This window comes from Pteropus medius, unplaced genomic scaffold (assembly GCF_902729225.1).
Source record: "Pteropus medius unplaced genomic scaffold, Ma_sr-lr_union100, whole genome shotgun sequence".
In the NCBI taxonomy this organism is placed as follows: Eukaryota; Metazoa; Chordata; class Mammalia; order Chiroptera; family Pteropodidae; genus Pteropus; species Pteropus medius.
This window is the reverse complement of record NW_024349796.1, coordinates 16644242-16664375: the sequence shown is the minus strand read 5'-3', so window position 1 is coordinate 16664375 and position 20134 is coordinate 16644242. Positions and strand designations below refer to the sequence as shown.

Genomic DNA, 20134 nt, shown 5'->3' with positions numbered 1-20134 from the left:
TTTTTTTTTTTTTTTTTGTATTCAGGAAGTGAAAGCATTTAAGAAAACATTCAAAATTCTGAGACTATATGTAAGTGAAATATTTAATGTCTGTCATTCATAAAAGTTACATCATTTACATAGGGTTCATTTGTATATAATAAAAATTTCATCATAATGAAAAATGTTCTGGAAAGTTATATGTTAATTTGTTTAACATATGCTTTGGATATACAGCTAAATAGGAATCGTTAAAAAAATTCTTCAAATATTCCGTTAAACAGTTAAAAAAAACTTCATTCGTAAGTGTGTGTTTTTCTTTCCACTGGCTCCTTTGTTTGTAATAGCATATGTAATTTGAACCGTGCAAAGATTGGATCTCTTCATAGTTCGGAATATATTCGTATACCAATAAATTTGCTTGTTGCATAGTGAACATGTAAACTGACAAAGGATCTATAAATTTTACACTAATAATCTAAAAAAGGTGCTGAAATTTTACATGATAGTTTTTACTGAGGTTTATTTTTGTTGCAATTTGGGTTTTCTCTTTAAAAAAATTCTTAACACACGCGTCCATCGATACAGTAAGAGGTCATGAAAAGTTAAAAACCAAAGAAGTAATTTTATCTGAGACTACCAGAACTCAACTCATGATTTCGCTTGAATTTTCCTCTGAGTATTACGCGTTGGAAATGTATTGTGCTGCCTCTTAAGACAGTATTCAAAATTAATTTCGACAGTGTGTGTTTAACATAAAGTTTACTATGTTTGCGTCAAATAAAATGTTTATTAATGAAAGCTATTTACCATACAAGGAACAGCAAAGAGAAGTCATCATACAGAGATGCACACTAGAGCGACAGGTGTAAGGGTGCATGCAGAGGTTTCTGTTTAAAAAGGAAGGAATAAACAATGATACTAAAATTACTGGGTTTTGATCCCTAGACTCTCAAGTGAGTGATAACTTTTCTTTGAATTTACAATTGGAAAATGCCATGAACAGATAGGACTATAATACACATTAGCAAGCAGGTGAAATGAAGGTTTCGGACTTTACAGCTACTGTGCTTGACAAATGTGTGGAATTTTTTTTTTTTTTCAATAATAATTTGTTTCAAATATGGGGTGGGCATATTACTGCCAGGTTGCTCTGGTTTCTACAAGGTTTACCACTTTTGTTTGAAACCACATAATTTGAAGCCTCCATTTGTGTTAGACACCATAAAGAACAGAATTTTGTTGACATTCAGTAAATGACATTTAAGTCTCTCTCTCTCTCTCGCTCTTTTTTGTTTTTGTTTGTTTTTTTGTTTTTGTTTTTTGGCTTAATAGATTTTAAAATGTATGGTTATCATAGCCTAATATTGTCTTTGTCTTCACTGCAGTGGGTTTCCGATCAAACTTTTCCCCTTCCTTTAATACTTTAGGGAATTTTCAAGCGTCGGGATGTTTGGCTGTAATGCCCCAAGATTTGTTCTCCCTGAAAAAAATCATAGTGACAATTTATTAACTACAGAGCAACTTGGCTTTTAGGGGTCTGCAATTTCTATTTAGATTTACAAATATCCATTGGTGCTTCATAGACCTAACATTAAATCTTAATCATATTTAAGGTTTCTTTTCATGCAATTACTTGATCTGCTAGTTATCTTTTTTTTTGTTTTTAGTTCTAAAAATGGGGCTGAGTCAAATCACTGGGGCATTACTTTTATTATAAGGAAATATATTTAAAGACGATTCTAAGTCGAATTACATTACATTTGCAATGGCGTGTACCTCTAAAATGAATCGGAAGTTCGAGGATCTCAAAACTATTGGTATGTCTGAATATTTAGAAAGATTTGTATTACTATTTTCATAGCTTTTACATATAGATATTGGAAACACGCTAGTCCAGTTAAAGCTTAAATAAAACTGATGGGAAATAAAACTCCTTAGATTCAAACCGGTTTATTCACACAAATTTAATAGGATATATCACAATTGTTTGGTCCATAAATATTTAGGGGAAATAGTTTCTATACAATGCATTTATCAATAAACAAAGAAACATGGACGATTTTGCTAGACCACTTACTGTACTATAAACACGAAGCTCAATATATAAGATTATTGGATTTATCCACTATACTTGGGTGCACAACTGCTGTCTATGACATGTTCGTCCCCTCTACCAGGATACACCATAAAAAGAGTCTCGGAAATCAGAGGTAAAACAGTACAAAACTAGTGAGGTGTCAAAAGGGCTTAAAACAGTTAATTTAACAAACGACACATATATCCTGATTTTTCACAAACTTACTTCCAAGTTATATCGTAAGGCACATAGGAGAACTGAGTTATAATGAGTCTACTTCATAAAGTAGATCTATAGTACCATATATTGTTCTGTCAAAGAACAAAGTTTATAAGGGTCAATATTTTACCTGTAAAAGTGTATTAATAAGATCTCAGCCTCACCAAGGTTGTTTGGTCTGGTTAGTGGTGAATGCCCGAAATGCAATAGAAATATGAAAAGTCAAGATTTAAGCTCCGTATAAGATGATAACCACACGTGCTACATATATAATGGCAATCACACTTTACTTCTGTTACAGTGTTAACTTATCTTCCATCATCTTTTTTTTTTTTAAAAAATAAGCTACTTTCTGTGCTAATTGTCTAAAGACCCTGAGCAAAAGTTACAATAATGCACTTTGATGTGGGCAGCGAACTGTCGATATGTAACCACACATTTATACAGCCGGAAGGACACCTTTAAAACCTATTAAATAGCCACTTCGACCACCAGCAGAGACTTCAGGGGTCCAAAAAGTGGAGAATATGTGCAAAGCTTTTCTTAACAATCCACTAAAGCAAGACATAGATCTTGACTTTTTAAATTTTTTCTTTAGAAAATCCACAATCTAATTGGTGTTTAACGACAACAGAAGTGTAGAGATGAACATTCGCCACTGCCCAGACCATTAAGATTTTAGCTTAAATTAAAAGGAAAAAAAAAAAAGATACTGTAAACTAGGAAATATATTCAGATCCGCATCCACGAGGCTTCTGAGTTTAGCTACATTAAGACCAATAACTTCAGATCGCAAATGTCAGAAAAGGTTTTCTGACAAATATATCGACCTGTGCAAAGGAAAATAAAAGCAAAACAAAACCCAAGAATTCTCATGTTGGTATTAGACTGCAAAGGTTTTTTTGTTTGTTCGTTTGGTTTTTTTTTTAACATTATTCATATAGAATGCCAGATACACTATCACGGTACAGCTGAAACCAATTGATAGAGCTTTTAATTAAATTATACTGATCTCTTTCGACTTCTTAAAAAATTATATTTTACTTATTTCCATTTTCCCTGGGGGAAAAATAATTTAGAAAGAATGGTTGTTAAATCAATTTTAGCTTTAGGTTAAAAGTATAGCATTTCAAATTCTATTTGAAATTTCATAGATACACAGGGAGTTTAAGTATTTTTCGGATGTTCAAATAACCGATGAAAGTTTTGTTGGTATATACATCTCTAAGAGAAGGGAAAGTCCCCTTTCTGGAATAGATTCCCGCCTAATTAATCTTTTTCTATTTAGAGTTGCTACAGCTAGTGCTTTTTTAATCATATTCTTCATTCCCAGAAAAAAAAAAAGAGTAATCAAACTTTTGGTAGTGTTTTAAAAATAGAAAAATACCAGTAATTTTCAAAATTCCATAAGTACACATACAATTGCAATGTTTAAAAAATGACAGTTTAACTCATTATCAGATACTTTATTACCCTAATCATTTAACTGGGAATATGATCATTTGTCCATCAAAATACCAGGGGTGTTTTTTTGTTTGTTTGTTTGTTTGTTTTTTTTTTACTCCTTTAAGAGTTTGGAAATAAGTAACATACAATTTTAAGAGGCACTTGGAATGATTCAAACCACCCCCCTACCGACTGAAAGATCTGATTCATTTTTAAAAAAGAAAAAAATCCAAATACACTTTGCAGACCAAAAAAAAAGAGAGAGAGACAATACCGTAAACTCATTTGCCAAGTGGCTGCGGATGCTACACACCGAGCTGTTGCTTCTATTTCCCGAATTCTAGAGTTTGGGGAGGGGAGGATGGGAAGTCTCGTAAATAATAAAATAATAATAATTAGAATAAAAAGAAGAAGGAGAATGAAAGGGGGGGAAACACCAATGTTAGAAAAGGTTCGTTAAGGTCGTTTGTGAGGGGCTCCCGGATTCGTGGCTGTCCAGGTTAGAGGTCACGGCTGTCACTACAGTGATAGTGGGATTGGTCAGGTCTGTTAAAGTGGTCGCCGTGCCCGCCGGGCTGAGCGCGCCGCTGTCCGCGGAGGGCGGGGCCGGAAGCGACGGGCCATCCGCTTTATCCACACCCCCATTCTCCTGCCGCAAAAGGTTCCTTCTGAATTTGGCTCGTGCGTTTTGGAACCAAACCTGCAAACCAATCCCAATGGATCTCTTTACCGATGTTGAGTTTTAGGAGTTTTGTTTTGTTTTGTTTTTTTCCTCTTTCTCTCTTTCCTTTTTTTTTTTTTTTTTTTTTTTTTTGGTGGACGTATGGTTCTCTTTTTAAATATAATTGTTGCCTTTTCTTGGGAGAGAAGGGCCTTTTTCTTATTTTTAAGAGCAGAGTCATCCGGGCTGCAGTATAGACATCTTGTCTCAAGTGCATGCGCCCCGCCCCCAGCATGAACCAGTGGCACTTGGGACAACCGAAGGGGGCAAGTGGGGACACCACGGAAGTGAAGGCTGCGGGACAGAGGGCGGGAAATACACCCTGATGCGTGACCCGTTCTCTTTCGAGACGGAGCAGAGAGGCAGGGGCCCTGGAAGTTTCTCAAAGTGGCGCTCACTCGGGTGAAACGCACGTCACTAGCTCAGACTTCAGGCTCCTCTCCAGACAGACACGTGGTCGGGGTTCTTAGCATCGAAGACTCCCAGGGCCTCCAGGCCCCGAGCAGCCGCAAACAGGGCGCCGGGATTTAAAACGCCCGCTGCGTGTCGCTGAGACGCGGCAGAGGGTCACCGGTGACCCACCGCGACGCACGACAATCTCGTTCCTTGTACACTCCGACTGTGCTGAGTTTAGGAAAACTGGACAGCTGATCTCACTCCCAATGTTAACTTCTAAATATGGTTCTTTAAAATAGGAAAATACCTGTGCCAATTGGTTACTAAGACACTAACCATAACTGGGGCTTTTCGGGCCTTGGAAAAAAGAATTTGGAAGGTCGTAACGCGTGAGCGGAGCTGCCGAGAGTTTGCTGGTCAGATAGCGCCAGCAGGACCCCCACAAGCCTGCACCGAGCCCCCCGTGAAAGGCAATCTCTCCAGCCCCGGCCTGCGCAGATGGCATCGCCAGCACCTGCAGAGCGGCGAGGCCAGCGGGGCCGACCTTGGAGGGCCCTCTCTCCGTAGGGAGAACGTGGCCGCATTTATCAGGGTCCTGGGTCTCTGTGTGGCCACTGCACCCTCTCGGTCCACCCTCCAGGAGGACAGCTAAGGTCAACTAGTGACGCAGCAGAGAAAATGTCTGGATCACTCTCGACAGGGGCGAGAACTGTCTCTCCTGGCACGGGGAAGGGCGCCGGACGCGAAGGCGGCGGCGGCGGCGACGTCTTACCTGCAGAACCCTCTTGGTCAGGCCCGTTTTCTGGGCCAGCTGCTTGAGGTCCTTGGCGTCCGGGTTGTGGTTGATGGCGAAGTAGGATTTCATGGTCCGGAGCTGGTGGTGCTTGAAGGAGGTGCGCATGCGCTTGGTCTTCTGCGAGGGCGGGTAGGGCGGCTGGTCCCGGTCCAGATGCTCCGCCTCGTTCTCGTTACAGCCTGTGGCGGGCGACAGGGGACAGACAAAGGCTCAGTGGAAACTCCTGCGCTGGCGGGAGCGATGGCGGCCGGAGGATGATGCCAGGATGACGAGACGACAGCGGGCAAGGCTGTCCGCCCGGCTAAGAGAAGCTTCCGGAAAAAGTCGGCCAAACTAACCTGTTCAGGTGGACACACCACAGTGTACGTCATAGGAAAGTATTAGATGCATCTTATTTAATGGCCGCTAGAAAACCTGAGATGGGAGCAAGAGGTTTCCAGGAGGACGGTGAGAGAGCCCCGCTTCTAAGGTGTCCATAGCGCGCAAAGATTAAGCGCTGGCTTCACCAACACACCCAGTGCTTAGAGACTCCGCGTTTTGTCTGTAATTGTGAAATCGGATGTAGTATCTGCGGCCACCGCTTTTTGTCCCGAGGAATATGCAAACGCCCGTTGCGGGGTTTCCGGATCTTGGCCCCCTTTGCTCTGGGTGTGTGTCCCCAGCTGGCCTGGCAGAAAGAGGGTGGCATCTTCTGATCCCTTGCAAAGCCTCCCCCAGCTCTGAGGGCAAAACCCACCAGCCTTTGAAACAAGCTGGAAAGTCGTTACCCCCAGGATATAAAGCTGTGCATTTAAAAGGTCATTTCCAAGAAGCTACCGGCTGCGCATAGTAAATATGATTACAAAAATGAAAATATTTCTGCTCAATATTTACTGATTCAGCCAACTCTGGCAGGTTTTTCGTTTTTTTGTTTTTGTTTTTGTTTTTTTCCCCTGTAAGCCTTACTTCAGATATTTATCTGGCGTATATTCAGATCTGATTGTCCGGCATTTTAGTGCGTTATAATAGGATATCTACCCTGGTCCCAACCATGTCACTGGGGGTGCCAGGGAGCGAGAAGGAACTGAGGCATGTCTTAATACTGGCTCTTCCACTCTGCTTGCCAACATACTAGTTGCCTGCTATGCTCCGGTTAGAATTACTTTTTTCAAAAAAAAAAATATTTTCAGTAAATTGGCATACACACAGAAACAGTCATTTTACAAGTAAGGGGTCAGCCGCGTCACGAAATCCATTTAACAAGAAATTCCCCCTCATGTAAGAAGACGAGGCAGAAACCTGTGCCCCTTTGTTTATATTTCCATAAATCCCTAAGCGGGAGGCCACACGTGGCCTCAGAGCAAGTGAGTCCATTGAGAGGAGGATGGCACCCCATTCACCGCTGGCTCTCTCCTAGGTCAAGTACGGGGCCAGGAGCTCAACGAGCAGCCAGTCAAGATTTTGCATGTTCGCTCGCCGATAAAAAAAAACTGTGAGCGACTATGAATGCAAAATCAAATCAACTTGAAATGGACTTTATTTAGATACATACATTCGAATATTGAGCACGGACTTCTTAACACCCCCCTCCCCCAGCAAGGGGGAACATGAGCCCGGAGATTAGAGAGAGAATATACGTCACATTTTAGCTTATTTAGGCCCAGTAGGGATATGTCTAGTTCGACTATCCTATAGTATCACAGACTCCTATTCTCAGACAGATGGGTGAAACAGAGTCTTCCGACCTCCTATAAATTCATACTCAGCTCCAGCAAACCGAGCTACATTTCGCAACCAGATTATCAATGTACCCACAGCAAAAGGGTTAAAGAGACACACCCAGTCACCACAGGCTTCTTCAAATAAGATTTCGCTCCCATCATCTGACACATAACTTCCTGAACAGCGCATTAAACGGAAAATTACCCTTGGGATGGAAGACTTAACTTAGTGTTTAAATAATGCCCTTAGCCACCTCCCTCCCTGAAGTAATATTTCTTAGAAACGAGTGTGATTCCGAGCCTAACTACATACTCATTAGCCTTTAAAATGAAGTTAGCAAAAAATAATTATAGAAAGCTTTGAGAAAACTGCTTCTCTGAACATGCATTCTGTGTCCATTATTGCTGATTAAAAACTCAGCAGAGAATTTTAGTGCATTCAACACAGGGATGGGACTTGTTTTCACACAGAACACAATTCAGTGTGTAAGGAGTTGTTAGCTCATTATGGAACAGAAACAACCACATATGACTTTCCATCGACTGCATTATCAGTCACATTATTCAACTTAATAGAGCCATCTATTTCTTCTACAGAGTAACTCGGCGCATTATCCTAAGTTACTTATGTGTAACTACAAACGCATTATGTAAACTTGCAAGCGATTGTGTTTCCTCTGGGTCTACTTTTAAAGCTATAGGGGCTTTCCCCCCCCCTGATTTATGAGATGAAATGATAACTCTCTTAAAACTGTCTTAAACATACCCCTATAACTACATATCTGGCATTATAAAGCTAATGAGAAGATCTAAATATGTCATTTTCCAGGTCTTTATGAAACGGTCACCTATGCAGAAATTTCTGTTCTGAAGGTGTGTCACTTCCTGAGAAGTATCCGATTCCTAGGAGACCGCTAGAGGTCACTGCCAGGCTGGCGAGTGTCGCCGCTACCAGGAGCTTGCGAAGTTCAGAAGCAAAGAAGAAACCCAAGGAAGGAAGATTTTGAGAAGAGGCAAAGATGCTGCCTCTCAGTGGATGCTCAACTATCCAAATAAGAGCTACCCGTGGGAGATTAACTCTTCCTGCCCCTTGGAGGGTTTCCCTGGAATCCAGGATTCCAGATCAACTTTCCACGTCTCTTTCTAAAAATATCTGCCTGGTTCCCGCACAAAGAGGTTATAACTAAATTCGGAAGAGTCTCATTACAAGGCATTTATTTGCTTTATGTCAAGCACTGACTGATCTTTGCCAAGTTTCACATTTGCTCCGGAAGTCTTCGAATCAGAGACATAGTTCACGTCCATGTTTTTGAAAATATATCGGTGTATAAATGATATCTGTCCGGCATCGGCGTTACTCTTTCTGAGACTAGTTTACATGGAAGGAGAGACGGCACCAGAAGATCCAAAGAAAGCTGAAAACGATTCGAGCTAAAACAGTGGGTCAGTTTTGTTTTCTACCTTTTGCCATTTTTAATTCGCTGAGGTGTTTCTTTTGCCTGTTTTGCAACAAGCTGGCGTCAGAGTCATAATCATTTTTTTTTTTAATGGTGGGTTGATTTGGGGGCAGGCTTCATTAATGCCATTTCTCTAGATTATTTTCACCTGAATTAAAATACATATATGCGGTTTACTCAGATCCCTGGGTGTTAAGAGGCCCCTTGGGGTTAGGGAGGCCTCCGTGATGCTCCCGTCCTCGGTGGGTGAGGCAGGATCGGCCTCCTCAATAACCTGGCAGCAGCGCTGATTTGCAAACTGGAGAGCTACGTGGAAGACGTTTTCATTCTTTTTAGGAAATCAGTTTGTACTCTCTGGTTCTCCTCTGAGTAGCAGGAGAAGCAAAATCCTACTGCCCTCAAAGCTCCTGGAATTTTCTGGCATAAGGTGAAGATCCAACGCGAAATCAAATCTAGCTGATTAAATAAACAAGGGAAAAGCCAGGCTTGTCGCCTTTTGGCTAGAAATGTCCTCCATCCTTCTGGACTTTCTAGGAGCTCAGGGATCCCCTCTTCCCAAAGGCCGAGTGCGTGCGTGCACTCGCGCGATCTCTCTCTCTCTCTCTAATTAGGGCACCAGGGCCTTGGTGACTGGCTCCAGATTCCGATGTCATCTTCTATTAATAAAGAACAATTACTGACCTGCCTGTCCTGCCCCGGGACCACGCATCAAAGGAGACCAAGTGCGCACGCTGGGCAGAGCCGCGCGGACCGAGCTCCCGCCAGGGCGCAGCAGGGCGAGCGCGAGGCCGCGACCCTCGGCCGGGGGTTGGCAAAACCCGGGGGCTCCCCTCGCCGAGCCGTGACCTAAGCCCATCCGGGCGGGGCCGTGGCGAGCCGGCCAGCCCTTTCCCTTTCGTCTGGAGACCCTGGCGTGAACCACTAGGGACGAGGGCAGCTGCACCACGCTCCGCGTCCCACTCCACGCGCAACGCAGCCCCGGCGCCTGCCCGGACCGGAGGGGTCCCCTTCAGGGAAAGCAGCGGAGAACCCCCGAGGGAGCCGAGCGGAGGGCTGGGGGCCGCTCACGCAGCGGGGTCTCCCCTGAAAACTCTGGGCTCAGCACAGGGCCCTCGGTCCCCGCTCGCTCGTCCTGGCAATGTGACCTTCGGCAAATCGTTTCTCCAGCGGGACGCTGTTGAGCACCAACAAAGGCCAGGCGCCCACCAGGAGCTCGGGGACCCGAGGACAAAAGCTAGCAAGATCTGTGCTCTACGGTGTCCTCCCGTGGGCTGGCACCCGATGCTGGGTAACAGAGCAGGGTTGCCACAGCGAGGTCTCCAAGGCCCATTACGACAGAGCAGAGTCCCCCGGCCTGAGTCTCCTGCCCGCTCAGGTGCCAGCCAGGGCCGACCAGGGCTGACCAGGGCGTGGGAAGTCCAAGCCGCGGAGCCGGTCCCAGCGTTCCCTACAGTGGGCCCAGGGCTTCTGAACCCCTTTCCCAGGGGCTGCGGCTCACAAGAAGAGCTTCCATCATGCCCAGAGTTGTGGTCCTCAGGCTTGTCACCACCCTCACCTGGGGCTAGATGGTTCGGGCAGGTTCCCAACGCTAGTGAGAGAGATTGACGGCTAGGTGTGTCCCCAAAGCAAGGAAGAGAGTGTGCTCCGCGGCCCGTTGCCTGCAATCTGTTTCTCATTAAAGAGAAGGCTGGTGGCGGACAGGAAAGCAGCCTGTGGCACCAGAGGCCTCCTCCGTGGGCCTGACCTGGAGCTTCTGTCATCTTCCAGGGGTCTGGGTGTCCGGCTGGCTCATGGCACAGAGAACGAGGTGGCTGGGGAAGACCCTGACCCACGAAGGGGCGGGCCAGCTCAGCCCTGGACGCCTCCAGACGCTTCTCACCAGGACCTGGGATTTTGGGTCCCCACACTCTTGCCAACTGTTTTCCTGACTCTGGGCTGGTAACCGCAGCCTCTGCCCCTCTAGACACACTGGGGCTGGGCTCCAAAGAGAGTTTTAGATCCCCCCCCCCAGTATTTAGGGGAAAACTTTCTCCAGGATCATTGTCATATAATGCTGCTTCCTGAACTGCCCAGGCTGCTTGTAGGTTCAATCTGGTTTGTGAACCCACAGGGGCTCATATTAATGTGTGCCATGCTGTCTGGCTGGGCAAATGCTGGGTAGCCCTGTCCTGGGCATGTTCCTACACAACCTCAGTAGTGTCCCTTCTCTGTCCCTCCCCCCCACCCCGCTCTCTCCCCAGCCCCCCACCTTTCCCTTCCTTCTGAGTGAAAGGGACTGGCCACGACAAAAGTAGCCCTCGAGCCAAGCACCTTCTGGCTGCGGCCAGATCTGGGAGGGGCAGGAGGGCTCTGGACCCCTCCACCCTCTCGGGGAGCCCAGCGTGGGCTGGGGGGTGGGGGTGGGGGTGGGGCCGGGACCCACCTGAGCTGTAGTTGACGATGTCTACGCCCAGCGCCGGGCTCTTCCGCTTCCGGGGCCGCCCCTTCTGCACCGTGCCGGCCCCGTTGAAGTAAGGCAGGGCCAGGCCGCCGCTCTTGGCCGCCAGCTCCGTGTAGCTCAGCTGCGGTGGGTACTCGCCTTGCAAGAGGGTCTCGAAGTGCGCGCGGCAGTACACCAGGCTGTCCTTCATGCCGAAGTGGTCGCCCGTGGTCAGGGTCTTGTTGCAGGTGGAGCAGGTGAAACAGCTCAGGTGGTAGACAGAGTCTCGGGCGCGCATGACCATCTCGGAGGCGGAGATGCCAAGGTGGCAGCGGGCACATCTCTGCACAGAGAACCTTCTGGAAGGAAACAGTCGCATTAGGGCCCCCGGCTGCGGCAAAGGCAGGGCCATGTCCCGCCCTCACACGTGGGGCTTGTCAGCAGTGGCCGGCGCCTGACACGCCAGGGCTCAGAGAGGAGAGGACGGGGCCCAGTTGGCCATGGATTTTTTCTGCTTTCAGACTCGCTCTGGGGAACAAGACAAAGACCCCTTCCGTTAAAATCAGAATCGGGTACCTGATCCTCAGTTCTCCTCTCTGTAAAATGCTGATTTAAAAAAACAAACGACAAAAATCCTGCCTCGCTAACTCAAAACGCTCATGAAGAACACGGAATTGCGACCCAACTGAAAACATGTCATCCGTTACCAACATTCTGTGAAGGAAACGGGGTGCTGTTTATGGGTGCGTGTGAGGCACGGGGACACACGCAGCCCCCGAAAGGACGGCTTTGCGGAGGAAAGCGTGTTCCTCCCCAGCCACCCCTCGCCGGCTGCGGGCGGAGCTGGGTCACCTGCTCAGTCCCTGCAGGTCCAGAAGCATCGCTGGGAAGAACCAACAAACGCGCCTGCCGGGCGGTTGGAGGCCGGCGGGCAGATAGATGCTCGCCAGCGGGAAGGGGTCCCCAGAGCCGAGGGGCTTGGCTTTGGGCAGCCATTCCTTCTCAAGGCCATGTACATGGTCTCCCGCCAGCCTCGGGAAAACCGAACGCCCGGTGGTGGCTGCTGCCCGGGCCACCAGCTCCGTTCCAAGGCGCGGACCCGGCCCGTTCGCAGGAAACGGAAAAAAAAAAAGCCGCTTTCGACTCAGAGAACGGGGTCACGGTCGCCGACTCCTCCCGGGTCTCCCCGGTTCTCTGCATGAACTGCGAGGGGACGCGAGCACCCGGCGTAGCCCCACATCGCCCCAGACCCCGCGGTCCCCCCACCCACCCTCACCGCCCGTCCGGGGCTGCAGCTCGGAGGCGTGCGCAGTGGCCTTCCCGGGTCTCGCGACTGCTAACCGCACCGCACCCCGAAGGGGCGAAGGGAGGGGGACCGAGCGGGGTCCCCGGGCTCGGGCAGGTGGCCCTGTCAGGTGTGCACACGTGGGGGACGGGGCGGGAATACCTGTAGTAATCCTCCTTGCAGTAAATGCTGCCGTCCTTGGCGAAGCAGGTGAGCTCGGACTCGAGGGCCAGCTTACATTCACAGCACTTCAGGCACCTCAGGTGCCACTGTTTGTCCACGGCCAGCAGGTAGTACCTGTCGGAGATCTTGCCCCCGCAGCCGGCGCACAGGGCGGGCTTCTCGGGACTCAGCGGCGGCATGGCCTGCAAGGCAAGCGCGCACGCTGAGGCGGCGCGGCCGCACGACGCGGGGGCCCCGGGCTGCGCGAGCCCAGGGCGCCCCCGGAGCCCCGGCCAAGGGCAGGGGCGGGCGAGCCAAGGCCGACGTCCGGGGAAGCGTTCGCAGATCTGCTTTTGCCGCTCGCTCCCTCTCTGCGCCGACTGCTCGAACCCCGCGCTCCTTCCTCCCGGGACGGGTCACCTGAGGACATGCAGGCCCCCTCGGTCTTCTTTGAAAGAGGCCCGGGAGCGCAGGGACTAGAGTTTCGTGCGGGTCTCCACACGCGGAGAATCGCGGGCTAAAGAGCGTGGCTTTCCACGCGCACAATGAAAGAGAACGGAAACCGTTACCGGGAAGTGGAAGGGACGTTGGAACGAGCGCCGATGGTTCCAAAGACCCGAGGTGACACTTCTCTGAATCTCTGTCGCTTCGATCAGAGTGGAGAGACGTTTGTACCTGAGCTCCTAGTTCGGTAGGGACATTGTTTCGCTGGCGATGTACTCGGCAGATCTTACCTTCCCTAATTTTCGGGGTACTGGCCCTCTTCCTAGTCACGGGGGAAAGTGCCTGTTCCCAGGGCGGCCGTCGTCGGGCCCCCTGAGCATCCACACACCCTGGAGACTTTTGCCCTGAAAATCTGTTCAGTGCCCAAACTCAGCTTCCCGCCTGCGTCCCCACTCAGGTGGCCAGGGACCAGGAGACCTCACCTGGAGGAGAGCAGCCCCTTCGCGAATTCGGGGTGCCGCCTTTTGTTTTTAAACAGAGTGACCACGAAAGGGGGAAAGAAAGAAGCTGAGCTCCGTACATTTCCCTCGAGATCGGCAGAAACGGGTCGGACTTGCCCACGAAACTTTGGCGGGCCTGGAAAACTAGTTTCTCCCTTGACTGCGACCCGGGGCGCGTGCTGGATTCGTGTTTTAAATGTAGAGACGCCCCCGCCCAGCTCCTTGGTGGCCCCGAGACGCGGCTGATGGGCCCAGAGCGGCCACCGGTTATGTGAGCCACACGACCGGGTGCGGTGCCCAGCCGTCGACCTGGAACCGCTCCCCGAGACTTGCGTGGTTTTTCCCCTCCGGCTCGTCAGTCCGGAGCCCACAGATTATTAACCGGCTTCCTTTACGAAGCGGACGGGCCTCTTATTATTCGGCCCAGGCGGCTGCGGCGGCTCAGCACGTTCTCGCGCTGGGCTAAGGGCCCCGCGCCTCCGCTTTTACTAGAGGTCCCTGCACAGGACACGCGTCTCCCGGGGCGCCAAGCGCAGTCCTGACCGCTGGAGGGGCCACCGGAGACCCCCCAAGATCGCCGGCTTTGGGGGTGCCGGGCTCTGAGCGTCTGGAGAAGCGGAGGAGGCTCGCTCGTTTCTACTCCGCTCCCAAAGTCCCAGCATCACACCCGAGGCCAGAGCCACCGGGCTCCCGCTCGGGCCAGACGCCTGGGCCGTGAGCCTCGCCCCGGAGGCGCCCGGGAGCCAAGGGGACCAGAGACCCGACCCCGAGGTCTGCCGAAGAGGACGCCCCCTCCTCTCGCCCCTGGCTCGCCCGCTGCGGCAGAGGGTGGGGAGCGCGGAGTCTCAGGAGTGGAGACTTTTCGAGGTGGAGAGGGGACCGGTTCCGAGCCCCGCAGACAGGCAGACCGCAGAAAACCCACCCGCCGGTCTGGGGCGGGCGTCCCCACGCCTCGCCGTCCTCCGTGGGCCGCCGGGACCCGGGGCTCGGCTTCCAGGGCGCGCGGGGCGCCGGCACCGCGTGGGGCCCTCCTTACCGCGTCGCGGCCGTTGAGCTGGGCGCCTTTGGCCAGGCGGGCCTCGGTCTTGGATCGGCGCTCCATCTCCTCCATGATGCCCTGGATGTGGCCTCCGGCGATGCCGTGGAAGAGCATGGCTGGGGGGCGGAAAGGACACGCGCTGTCTTCTGTTCGGCACCCCACTATTTCCATACACGCGCGCCCCGGGCTCTCAGCTCATCGAGGGAAGGAGACGAGTCCGCGGGGGCTGCGCGGTGGCGGGAGCGCAGAGACGCTCGGGGACACGGGGCGGGAGGGAGAGCGCGAGACAGAGCGGAAAGAGGTCCGCTCGGAAGAGAAAGACGCAGCGGCAGCAGCAGAAGAAGGGGCGGGGGGAGCCCCAGCGGCTCCCCGAAGGAGATGTGCAGAACACAAACAAATACGGGCGGCGGGGATGCGGACGACGGAGGCGACTCTTGCTGCTCCGAGAGATCGAGTTACTAATGAGAAAACAACGGGGGGGTAAGCGGGGGCTGGGGACGAGATCTGGTGAGAGAAAATAGTTTGGAAACACAAAAGAAACAGAAAAGAAGTGCTATTTCGGCGGTCCCTGGCTGCTTGCAACCCCGGTGCCGGTAGGTTAATAGGGGACTGCGCGCCTGGGAGCCGCGTCCAATTTGTTAAGCGCCTAAAGCCAGCCCATTTTTGAGCGACTATAGGAGGAGTCCGCTCCCAGGGGCTGCCAATGGATTTTTGTCTGTGACAACAAAGACCTGTCATACTCCCCTCAACCCCCTGGTGATGGGCAAGCGGGGACAAACATTACGAAGGAGGGGGGCTGGGGGGAGGCTGTGGCAGGGGGCATTACTTCCCCCCCAGCGCCCGCGCGCGCACACGCGCGCACACACGCACACGCACACACACACACCCTTCCAAGAGTTCCCAGCAATCCTGTTTTAAAGGAACCTTATTGTCCCTGGCCTGGTGCAGGAGGCAGCGAGCCTGCCTATTTGGTCCAAGTTCAGGATCAGACCCCGCTCAAGGCAAACAGAATGTCGGCTCCAAACTTGGGGCTCTCTCCTTGTGGATTTTCTGGCCCTCAGCTTACGGAGACCCCACATACTGGAGAGACCGTCTTGTCTTCCACTGCCCCCTCTTTCTCAGCTCGGCTTTTGAAAGCAGGTCACCTCCCTTCCCCCCTGAGGGACCCTGACCTTACCAGGGGCCAGAGCATCCTCCAAAGTAAGAAGCAGGCTAGGAGAACTGATGCTTCTGGAGTTTACTTTTGGCAAAAAATATTTCTTTGAAAAACGAGCGTGGAGGACATGCGCGTGGAGGACAGGGGCGGGGGCTTGCTGGCCGTGAGGGCGACGTGTTCCCTTACCAGGTTTGGGTCTGAAAGGTGACTGCCGGAGAGTCTGGTGTCCTCTCGGAAGGGGGCATTCTGGGCAGCGACTTGGGGACTCCCTCAAGCTTGGTGCACTCCCTACTGCATGCTGTTCCCATTGCCCTGGCTGGGCAGGGACTTGAGCAACAAGAGAGTGGACATTTGGGAGGATTTGGAGGGGGCCCCTCCCTGTGGAGGAGGGGGACTCGAGAGCCGGTGAGCTGCAGGCTGGCCTGTGCCTCACAAGACGCCAGACTGTTCTGTCTCCTTGTGCTCATGAGCGGTGACCCCTCCGCGGCCCTATTAAAAAGTGTCCATGACACTCTGAGGTTGTCGATTCATTCAAACCGCCAGAAGCGGGGCAGGGGCAGGAACCAAGCCCACTTTACCCGGAGAGGAGGAAGCCAGGGGGTGCTCGCTGCCTCCTCCCTCCCTCTTTCCTGCCTGAGTCGGACTGCTCCTCGAAGCTTTCCGGAGAACAGGGGGCTCGAGTCCCCACACATCCTGGGTACCTCAGGGAGTCCCCTGGTGGCAGACTCGCTTCCCTCTTCGGGAACTGCCAAGGAGCTGCCGCTGAAGCTAGAAAGACGAAGGAATGAAGGAGGAAGGAAGGAAGGAAGGAAGGAAGGAGTGGAGGGAGGGAGGAGGGGAGGGAGGGGAGGGAGTGAGGAGGGAGGGAGGAGGGAGGGAGGAGGAGGGAGGGGGAAGGCTGAAGGAGAGAAGGAAGAGAGAAGCAAGACCAGGGATGGAGAGGAGAGAAAGGAAGGAAACGAGAGGCAGAAGGAGGGAGGAAGGCAGGCAAGACTGGAGGGAGGGACGGGGCCGCAGACTGACTTCCTGTCCCAAAGCATCATTTTCTGAAGCTGCTGGATTCAGCTCTTCCGTGAAACCCAAGACTCCATGCTTCCCCTTGCTCTTTTCTCGGGGTCAAAAAATAATGTCATTTGCAGACTGGACGCTGTGGCAGTCCTCCGGTTGCCAGAATGCAGCTCGTGAAACACAACTTCACACAAAAATGAAGCCAATCGAGGGAACCAAGCCGAAGACCTCCTCTCCCACTGTGGCAGCCTACAGGCCAGCACGGCTGCTGTTCACTGCAAGCAAATGTGATCAGCCCTTTTGGACAGGAGTCAAAGGGCTTTGCAAACGCACGTGCACCAGCGAAGGGCTCCCGGGAGGGGCCGGGGCGGCCACCCTTTCAGAGACTGTGAGTCCTCTCCCAAAGGGACAGAATGCCTCCCTCCCACAGGTCAGCGGCTCAAAGGACTCAGAGCAGGGGGAGGAGGGGAGGAGGAGGGGTCCCCGGGAGGAACACCAGTCAGCTGACCCAAGGAGGCTCTGGGGAAAAGGGAAGATGGAACCTCAATCCAGGGACACGCTTTCTCTAGTTTCTGGGCTAAACTCTTGTCCCCTCCCCAGTGGCGGTTTGGAACTCAGTTTGGCTGTTGTCGGATGGGGGAGGTGGGGGGAGTGCTGAACAAATCAACAAAGAACCCAAGAACACGCTCTCCTTGAAGAGGGAAGTCTGGAGATTCCATGAAGTGAGAGTTTAACAACTCCCAGAAAAAGCCAAAACGCAGTGAAAAGCCTCCAGGGCAGCCCTGCGTTCCCTGACTCACGCACGCACTCATTCATTCACTCATTCATTCACTCATTCATTCACTCATCCATTCCTCTGCTCCACCATATTTGTTAGTCATCCTTCCGATCCTGGCCGGGCAGGGCACCTTCTGCAATCAGCTTCTGGGCTGGGTCCCGGCTACGCCTGCTTTTTCTTATAAAAGTTGAGTTATAGGTTCCTGCACCCAGTGGGATTCGCTACGTCCATGAAGAAGGAACTGCGGGCTTGCTCCTCGTCCACCAGTGCAGGAAGTTTGCAGAAGGCGAGGGGTGAATCAGGAGGCTGCTGGATGGAGTCTGGGAGGTCCTCGTTAGTTCTGCAAACCTGCAGCCCAGCCTCCTCCTACAGCTCCTTAGAGGAAGATGGGGCTGGAGAGGGTGCTCCAAGAACTGGCTGTGTGACCTGGAGTGTCCTCAATTTGGTGTCTTGGAGCCCCAGAAAATTACCCAGAGGGCCCTCCTCGCCCCCTCTACCTCTCAGAGGACAGTCAGCTCTTCACAGAGAGTTCTTGGTGGCTCTGCTGTCTTTGACCTCTCACTAGGAGGGGCTGGGCCCAGGCCGCACGGTGACCCTCCAGTGCCCCAAAAACGTGGTCTGTCAGTCCAGCCCGCAGCCGGAATCCGGTCTGGAGCCACCCCTCTGAATGCAGAGCCATGGGCCAGGCGCTGGCCGCTCGTCAAGCCAGCCGGGCACATGCAGCCGCTCCTCTTTCGGCTCCGCCCGCCACCCGATCTCTACCGTTGTCGCTCTCAGGAAGGCGGCTGGACTCTGGGGACACGGGAGCTGGACCGAGGGCTCGAGGTGCTGGACTCCCCACCAGGGCGAGGGGTCCGAACTCCCCCAGGGGAGGCGAAGGAAAGGAGTGGGGGCTGCGGGGGCTCTAGGGTCCAGAGAGGAAAATAACTGGGACAGGCGTCTCTGGAGCGCATGAATGGCTCAGGATCACTTTAGATCTGAATTTTGGAAGCCAAGGTCCTGTGTCCCCGGGTTTGCCCTTAACAGAGCAGAGGTCACCTTATCCCCTGATCCTGGTAAGCTGGTTGAGGAGCCCACTTGGTCTGGAAGGGGCAGCCCTCGGAGCGGGGTCCGGCTTGGGGCACTGTCGTAGGCCGTGCCTGGGGAGTCGGTGTCGTCCAGGGGTGGGAATCGCGCACGGAGCGCGGCGCCCGCCAGCCCTGGGCGCACGGCTGCGCCGGGCGGGCGGGGAGCGGATGGCGGGCAGGAGCTGGGCCTTTCTCCAGTAGGTGGACAGAGGCATCCCTAGGTGCCAACCTTCCTCACCAGCGAGGGCGGCAGGTCCAGACTGGGCGCTGCCGCGCGGGCGCGCCTCTGATTCAGCCCGGCTCAGAGGGCCTCGCTCGGGACGGGATGGGCCAGGGGCCTAGCTGCGCCGAGGGGGGCCGGCCGCGCCCCTGTCGCACACATTCGCGGACCGCCGGCTCCGTGCGCACTTGGCCACGCACCCGCCCCGCGCCCGCAAAGCCTCCGTCGGCCGCCCGCGCCTTTCACACCCCTGACCTCCAAGGCCCAGGTTCTTCTCCAAGGGGGCGGCCACCAAGTCCAGGCCAGCGCGCTTCTGAAATCTGCCCCAGGAATAAGGAGACTTGCCCCGCACCGCGTCCGCAGAAATGGCTGCGCGGGGCTTGGAGTGAACAAAAGCAATGTGGGTGAAGCCGCTTGGCAGCGAAGCCCTGCCTCGGCGACAAACGCTCTTCCCTGTCCCCACCCCTTCCCAGGTGGAGACGCAGGCAGCAACGCCGCGGGTGCGAGCGCACCCCTCCGCGCCCGCGACAACTCGCGGCTCAGGGGGCACTGCGACCTCCGCCCCCCACCCTCATCCCGCGAAAAGTCAAGAGAAAGGCCGAAGGCGGGTCACGGGGGCTTCGGGAGCCCGGTCCGGGGACGCAGACCGAGATCGAGTGTCTTAGAGCCGACGCGGCGCGCGGTAATTTCTAAGACAAACACACGCCCCTCTCCCTTCCACCCAGTGACGGCGCGCACACGCGTGTGCACACACGCGACATGCCCGCCGGCCCGGAGAAAAGGGCGCAGAGGAAGAGGAGGCCCTGGCGTGTGACCTACCTGCCTCCAGCGGGGTGCCGTTCAGCATATTCTCGGAGCCGAGGGGGCCGGTCACGCGTGATGGTGGCCGCCCTGCGGAGAAGAGCGGGGCGTCAGCGGGCGCGGTGCCGGGGGCCCCTTGCGCCTTCTCCCACCCGAGGGGCGCCCAACCACTGTCCCCCGCCAAATCCCCGCGACCTCGGGTGCAGCCGGGCGGCGCGCCCTCGGGTGGGGGCCCGAGACGCTCCCGGGGCGCCCAGCCGTCCGCGCGCGCCCAGCGCAGCGACTGTGCGGCCAGGCGGCGCCCATCCGGGGCTCACCTTGAGGTCCAGGTTCCCTCAAGACCCCGGTCCTCGGCGAGGCGGCGGCCGGAGCTGATGGCCGGTCCCCAGGTCTCGCCGAGGGTCCTGTTAATCCCCCAAAATAAACCGTTAGATGGGAACCTTCTCGCTCGCTCGCTCGCT

At 53.0% G+C, this 20134-nt stretch overlaps 1 protein-coding gene across 3 annotated transcripts in view; it reads right to left on the bottom strand.

Annotated features, from left to right (window-relative positions):
* Positions 1-1280: 1280 nt before the first annotated feature.
* Positions 1281-20134, bottom strand: part of LHX9 (LIM homeobox 9) — a 19589-nt gene continuing 735 nt past the window's right edge. Inside the window, exons 2-8 of one of the 3 annotated variants that reach the window (XM_039883484.1) lie at positions 19991-20077; positions 19692-19763; positions 14641-14759; positions 12661-12863; positions 11217-11572; positions 5614-5816; positions 4090-4424 (exon numbers count right to left, since the gene is read on the bottom strand). In XM_039883484.1, coding sequence (XP_039739418.1) covers positions 4167-4424; positions 5614-5816; positions 11217-11572; positions 12661-12863; positions 14641-14759; positions 19692-19719 — 1167 coding nt within the window. In that variant the 5' untranslated portion in view covers positions 19720-19763; positions 19991-20077 and the 3' untranslated portion in view covers positions 4090-4166. Of the gene's footprint in view, positions 1463-4089; positions 4425-5613; positions 5817-11216; positions 11573-12660; positions 12864-14640; positions 15241-19691; positions 19764-19990; positions 20078-20134 lie in introns of those variants that run through there. The other 2 variants (XM_039883485.1, XM_039883482.1) reach the window with 2 other exon arrangements.